Source organism: Montipora foliosa, chromosome 6, assembly GCF_036669935.1.
Source record: "Montipora foliosa isolate CH-2021 chromosome 6, ASM3666993v2, whole genome shotgun sequence".
NCBI classification, from domain to species: domain Eukaryota; kingdom Metazoa; phylum Cnidaria; class Anthozoa; order Scleractinia; family Acroporidae; genus Montipora; species Montipora foliosa.
In genome coordinates, this window is record NC_090874.1 from 61791356 (window position 1) to 61798855 (window position 7500).

Consider the following 7500-nt stretch of genomic DNA (forward strand, 5'->3'; position numbering starts at 1 on the left):
GCAAGGAAAATTATTGCCATTGTCGTTCTTAATTGCTACGTTGTAAAAAACACAAAAATATTTCCCGACAAGGAAAATTGAAAAGTGCAATCCAAATTGAGCTTATTATACAGCGCTCTAATACCAATACTTCGCAGTTTGGCCTTGCTCATACATTGATGTGTATCGCTCGTTCTTTCGGTTTCTTAATCCTATGGCGACTATTTTTAAAACCCACTCATCTAAACAACAAGATTGAAGCCCAGGCAGATCAGTGGTACTGTAGTTCTCCGTCATCTGCAACTTCTTCAGTTCCAGCTACTCCACTCACCGATCAATTTCGCTAGTAACAGCAGAAGCTTTTCTTACCCTTTCACTGGCCTTTGTTACTGTGTCTGAAGAACAACACGTACATTTGCACCTAGAAAAAATAACGAGAAATTTGAATTTTTACAAATGAAGGGAACAATAGTAAACAGACAAAATCACGACTCCAACATACCATCCAGTATCAGTTGATTCGAACGATCTCGAAGCATTCCTCTTGTTCTTTCTCTTGAGCTCTTTCTCGTCGATATGCGGCTGCTTTTTCCTCAGTAGCCACGAGTCCAAATCTTCATAATCACAGGTAAGTGACTCAGAATATTTTTTTGAAGTGAAACGATAATTCCGAAGTCGATAAATCATGATCGATAAGAGACGAAGCTTCGCTTTCTGACATGTTTTCCATTGTTTACTCAAGTAGCAGCGAGCAATATGTTGAGTAAGTGACGTCATAAGGCCTCGCTCCAGGCTTTCTCGAATAAGTATGCAGGCGACATAGCAATAATGGCGGATGCTATGAAAAACAAGTATTTCGACGTAATAACATTGAAATGTTGGTGAAAGTAAGTTAAATTCATTATTTGAAAAGCGTATGCAACATTTTGGCGGCGTTTCCTCGAGGATTTGAGACTTTTTAAAAAATCGTGTTTTTTCGTCGGAGTCCCCCTTTAAGCACATGTAATGTTTTTGAGCCAAGGGCAGCCACTGGAAGTGAAATGTTTTCCTTTTTAACTTCCATGTTTACACGTATGTGGTTACTGGTAAGCATCTTTTCACTATTAGAGACGATAAGTTAAAAAATCTGAGAGAGACCTTTGTCCTGGCATGTGAAATGTTCACCTTCTGGTTTCCGTCCATGGCACAAAAACGTAGCTAGCTTAAGCCCCCCAATAAAGTGTTTTAAGCAAACATCAAAATACCATTGGATTGTAAAATTAGTTCTGAAGCAAGGTTGTGGAATTTGTTTTCATCCAAAGTTTGTTGGATCCTCTCAGTCTGGGCCTGTTGAGGTGCTAAATCTTACCAGAACAACTCAAGGCAGAATTGGTCTTCTCATCAAAGAGGGTGAAGACCAGAGAATCTATGTTGAGGATGTAGTCCCAGGAGAGCCAGCAGCCACTCAGGGTGATCTTCTGCAAGGAGATAGAATTTTGGAGGCAAGTGGTTTTTTTGGTGCAAGAGTAAAATGAATTCAATTTGCTCTCTGAATTAATTTCATGCCGTATCCTCATCAGTTGGTTAGGCAGTGGACTACCTTGCAGGAGAATGTGGCTGTAACCCCGGCCAGTTCAACACTCAAATTTAAATTAGCAACGGCATCTCTAATGAAGGTTGGGTGCCTGGGATATGTCCAGAGGCTTCCAGTGGAGGAAGCAGGACAAGACACAAGACAGGACACAAGTTCACGTGGTAACCACTGCCTACCACTGTTACCGGTAAAAGGAGAATAAAAGAAGCGTTCTACATTGCACGCTTCCGTCCAGAACTAAACAAACAAGTGCAATCACTGGACCTCCCCTTTTTCCCCATGGGAACAGGTATCACATAACTGGCTCTTTGCCTGAACTATAAGAACACTGAATGTATGCAGATCATTTTGCTGTGATGATGATCAAATTGATCGAAAACGTTGAGACTCATAATTTTAACAGCTTTTACCATAAAGTTTTATATTCTACTTTTTTTGGTGAAATGTACATACAGAAAAATTAATATTGTTCTTCATACTTCGACAGTCTTTTATTTTTTTCTGATCGTTAAAAAGTGGTTCCATAATGAGAACATTACATCTTTCATCAACTGAAGGCACATATTGGTTCAATAATTGAACTAACAAGAATAAATTATCATTGGAATCTTTTGGAGGGTTGTGTTTGACTTATTGGACTCTTTGCAGATTAATGGCATCAAGGTTGATGGCCTTGGCTTTGTAGCAGCTCGTCAGCATCTAGATGCAGCCAGACCAGTTGCCACATTACTTGTGGAAAGACGTCCACGTCTTTTAGAGTCCAAATATGCCATGGCTCAACAGACAGATTCTACACCTTTGAGCCCTTCAAGGTTTGTAGATGTGCCAGGTTCAAACAACGTAGATACCAGTGATGAAGAAGACAATCAAGACATTGAAATTAAAAAAGAAATAGAGGAAGAAGATGAGGACTCTCAGGTCAGAATAACTTATTCTTGAAGGTGCATGTCTACCCCACAAACGTGTGAGCAACGGCTCTGCCATTTTGTATGTGAACAGATTCCATACACTTTTGGTCAACTTCGGATACATTATTATTACCATGCACTTTGTTATCTCACCGAGCTACTTGCACTGTTAATAGTAAAAGATATTCTTTTAGAACCCCTTTGTTCAGTGCCGCCCAGTGGTTAAGGCGCTTGCCTTGAGATCAAGAGATCCTGGGTTCAAGGCCCACTCTGAGCACTTGTTAAATTTGATCCTGGTAGCCCCTGGTTCAACTTCTCAGCTTTACTTGTAAATAACCGACTGGTTTGCCCCTGGCCAGTTGGGATTCTTAACAGTTGTTGTTGTTTCTTTGATTTTGCTTCCCTGGCCCTGAAAAGCCCCTAAGGGGAGAGGTAAATTATGTGTGTATGCATGTATCTGCAACTATGGCCACTAGCTACAAGACTTCCTGACAGCCCCATATGTTTTGAAGTCCTGCCATCTGAAAGTCTGATTTCTTCTTCATACAGGGTCAACAGTTTTGCATGAAGCTTGAGAAAGGTCCTCGTGGATTTGGCTTTAGTTTGGTCGCTGCACCAACATTTTACTCAAATGTATGTAACGCTTTATTTAATTTATTAGTTGAAATCATAATGCATGACTAAATGGCTTATCCAAAAGTCTCATCCTCTCTCCCATCCAGACTGGAATGGATCTTTTTACATGTGTAGTCAGCAACTTTAGTTAACCCTGTTATAAGAGATGATGTGGATAGTGGTTCAGTCTTTGACCCCCAGCTATTTCTGAGTGGACAAGTTGCTGTTATTTTGGGGAGCAGGGGTGGCGAAGTGGTGAAAGCACTCGTCTCCCACCAATGTGGCCCGGGTTTGCTTCCTGGTCCCGGCATCATAATTATGTGGGTTGAGTTTGTCGTTGGTTCTCTCCTTGCTCCGCAAAGGTTTTCGCCCTCTACAAAAAAACCAACACTGCCAAATTCCAGTTCAAGCCAGAAAGCACCGACACATGTTGAACAAGCTCCTGAGCGCCCTTAAGGTGTTCCGTGGATAAACAAATTACATTTACATTTTTTCCTGGGTTTTGGCTGCAGTGGTTTGCTTATTGGGGCTGGGAATTAAGGCCAAGAAAGTAATTTCCGATCGCCAGATTCAAAATCTCTGTTGATTAACATCTCCATATTTTTAGTGCCTACATGATTTTAGAAAATGTTGCTTTTAATGACATTTAAATTCTTTAAATGGTTATTAATTTTACTTGCAGCATTTCTTAAGGTTTTTGTCATTTTCAGGCTCAAGGGATCTTTATCAAAACCATAAGCCCTGGAAGTGTAGCAGAAAGTGATGGTAGATTAAAAGTTGGAGACCAGATACTAAAAGTATGCTAAAGAGTTCTGTTGTTATTGTTGGCATTCACAATATCGGTAGTGGTGTGCAATAATAATAATTAGTATAAATACACAGGTGATTATACAAAATCACGCGCTCTCATTGGCTCACTATCTCAGATTATCAGCCGATAATCACCTCGACGGACAAAATGGCTTCGGCGAATATTATTTTTCATAATTATTATTATTATTATCGCATAATTATGCACTTTTGTATTAAAGTTTTTTCATGCAATAATAATATGCAAAAGTTTCAGCATGTTGATTGGCTGAAAGCCGCAATGATGTCGATTAATCCCACTACGGAGTGAATTTTGGCATGTACATGTATATCATAAAGAAGTGATACGATGATTTTTCTTGTGCAATTTGGAATAAATAATTATAAGCACTACAAGGACTACAAATTTTGTTCATCTTGGAAAAAAGTTATTCATGCTTTTTAATTTTATTCCAAATTGCACCCAAAATCATGTGATTACACAAATTACATAATCTGCTATATTCTCTACTGTGCTGAGGTGATGACCCTCTGCAAATAAAATTATTACCCCCACTTTATTTGTTCCTTCTTTTGTAAATTTGCCAGCATGGAGTTGAAGGAAAAGAAATTAATTCCACAAATCCAATCATTTGACTGTCTTTTTATTGTCAGGTCAATAATGAAGATGTCCAAGGATTAAGTCATGCTAAAGTGATTGGAATGCTGCGGAAGATTACTGGAACAGTAGAGCTGGAAATTAAAAGGTGAGAAGGACATGTGGTGATAAACAAGATTTGCCATCGCTTTCAGACTTACTACCAACACTGTTTTCAAACCAGGAGTGTGATTTCAAGATGGGCACAGCTGTTATATGATATTAAACTCAAAACCCAAGAAAGGGTGGCTGTGTTGCTCACGCATTGACTCCTAAATTGCCTCCCATTGACGAGTAAAATCTACCACGTCTCGCTCCCAATGGGTTTATGTGAACTGATCTTCAACCTTCAGTTAAGGTGGCTGAACACAGTTTTTAAGCACTTATACTTCCATTTCTAACATATTTATGTGGTTTTTGCCTATAAGCTCAAACATGTTCACTGATAAGTGCTATCACAAAGGTTTATATTTTTGACAGTCAATGTGCTCCGCAGGTTGTTACCATGGTAATCTATCTGGATTAAAACAAGGCCTAAAGGATGTTGATTCCTCTTTTATGCAAAATTCACTCAATAACGGTAGTTTTTTTTTTTTGCAGCATTTTGCTTACTGAAAATAATATAATTTTATTTGAAAAGTATGTTTAAAGTAACAGCTGTTTTCATAAAATTTCAACAGATAGGCTTTTCATAATTCACTGCTAGACGTCTTTTTAGTTTTTAACTGTTAATTTAGATTTTTGATCATTATTATTATTATTATTATTATTATTATTATTATATACTTTTTTTTGTTTTTTTTTGTTTTTTGGATGGATGACTCATTTGTAGTTGGAGTCATTTTAATTTCAAATTTCTGCAAAATGTAATCTGTTTGCGAGTGCAATCATGGTAATTGAAAACAACCAACAGCTGCATTTTGCTGGTTTCCTCTGAATGACGAAGCTGTTTGTTTTGTTTGTTTTATTGTTTTACGAGACATCTGGTTTGTCTCTTTCTACTGGGCAAACCTGCCCAGAGGGAAGGAGCACGAACAGGACTCAAGGTCCTATGCGAGGTGCTCCACCCTACCCTATCCAGACCAGAAAGACCAGACCACAACACCGGGAACTACATGCCCTACTCTTTACGACAAGTGTGCGGGTTCTTTTACGTCCCACAGGATTATGAACATTGAAGGGTTGTGAGACGGGACCTGCGGCTTATCGTCCTTATCCGAGAAGACTAGAGAGTAACCATTTGCAGATGTAATTACAAAGGCAGCACTTTCTCCTCAGTTATTTAAAGACCCTGAGTGTTGGTCCAGCCGGAGTCGAACTCACGACCTCCCGCGTGACAGCCCGGTGCTCAACCAACTGAGCCACCGGTGCGTGCATATATGCCGCATTTCCTAATATATGCCGCATTTCCAAGGCCATTGCGAGGAGGAGAAAAACGTTTTCGCCATATTTGTTGTGTTTTTCAAAATCTGTGCTGGCCTCCAATAAATACTGACCACGGAAAATCTGTGTTCAGCCACCTTAAGTTATGTAGAAGCAATCATTAAACGTCTTTGGCTGGGAGTTATGTGAGTGATAATGCTATGTTCAGCACAAGCTACCTCCTGCGTCCATTTTCTAAATAACAGCCAAGGGCTTATCACCTGGTTTATAGAGTGAAGTCTACATTACAATTGCCAATGTAGTTCATGGCATTGTTCTCTTTGTTATCCTTATCATCGTCCTTGTGACATGTCATTTTAATTTGGTTTCATTAGACCATCCAAACTGTACCTGGCAGATTCTGAAATCAGTGCTCCTCTAACATACACAGCACCATCCGAAAAACATCTTGTTGCACCCTCCTCAAGAGGATCACTTGAAAGAGCAAATCACTCTGTGGACCTCGATATCACCTTGGAGGACAAGGATAAAGTACGGTCCTTACTAATTTATTATTTTGCAGGTGTTTACGGGAGAAACCTTTTGACACTTTGAAAGTTAATCCCTGATAAAATACTGTAAACCGTTTTGCACACATTGCATATATTACGTATTCTACAGATTAACATCAGCACAAGCGATGACAAGCTAAATTCTCAAGCTTTTACATCGTGATGGTAACATTTTCTTTCCTTGAAAAACCTCCTGTTCCATCCGTATTTGCTCTGTTCTTAACCGGTCAAACCGGGACCCTACAGTGTATTACCGTCTCTTATTATATAGATACAACCTGTACTGATGAAATACCAGGATTTCTCCTTTTACTAAAAAATCATATCTTCACCGCGCGCAGTGAACATATCATTTTTATCTTTCACATGTGAGGATATAGGTGTCGTCATGGTAATGAACACGATTAGTCAATAAAATGCGAGCTTCGTCTTCATTGTAAGATACTTTTGTGCTTCAGTATAATGCCTCTCTACTACATTAACATTTTTATTGCAAAATTTTACATTATCATGATTTGCTTTTCATAACTTTCATATCTTGTTTCATGTTACACAACATGCGTGTTTTAGCGGTAGGTGACCACTTTTTCATCATTTTTGAAAATGAAAAAAACAAGTTGTTTTAAATCCGGACATTTCATATCTATACTTTTAGCACTCGAAGATAAAATTCGTATCCCCGCGTGGCCATGTAATATCCTCTATATATTTTGCATGTTCTCTTGACCAAATATGGTAAAATGGCGTAATTGTGGAATAATAAAAAAGGGTAAGAGGTCGGACCTCAAGGTGAACCTTCCTGGATTAATTTTTTTTTTTGTACTCTCCCTGGAAATTTACTAGGTCTTCAGGCCTATTTACACTACAGAAAATTGTTGGACGGTACGGTTTGATTGAAAATGGTGCTGGAACCATAAAATGTGCCATTTTTTCCTTGTTTACATACTCCTTTTTGTGCAGCTGCACCAAGCACTGTGATTTTGTTTCTGGTATGGGTGCCTGGCTCAAGTTTTTGACCAGCAGACATAACAGAACCCCAACGTT

At 38.9% G+C, this 7500-nt stretch overlaps 1 protein-coding gene across 4 annotated transcripts in view; it reads left to right on the top strand.

The window, feature by feature from the left end:
* LOC138008059 (tyrosine-protein phosphatase non-receptor type 13-like) overlaps positions 1-7500 on the top strand; it is a 95959-nt gene that overhangs the window by 73783 nt on the left and 14676 nt on the right. For all 4 annotated transcript variants that reach the window (XM_068855247.1, XM_068855244.1, XM_068855246.1 and 1 more), the window contains exons 37-42: positions 1281-1460; positions 2201-2470; positions 3010-3093; positions 3786-3872; positions 4540-4631; positions 6280-6436. In XM_068855247.1, the coding sequence (XP_068711348.1) occupies positions 1281-1460; positions 2201-2470; positions 3010-3093; positions 3786-3872; positions 4540-4631; positions 6280-6436 (870 nt within the window). The remainder of the gene's footprint in view (positions 1-1280; positions 1461-2200; positions 2471-3009; positions 3094-3785; positions 3873-4539; positions 4632-6279; positions 6437-7500) is intronic.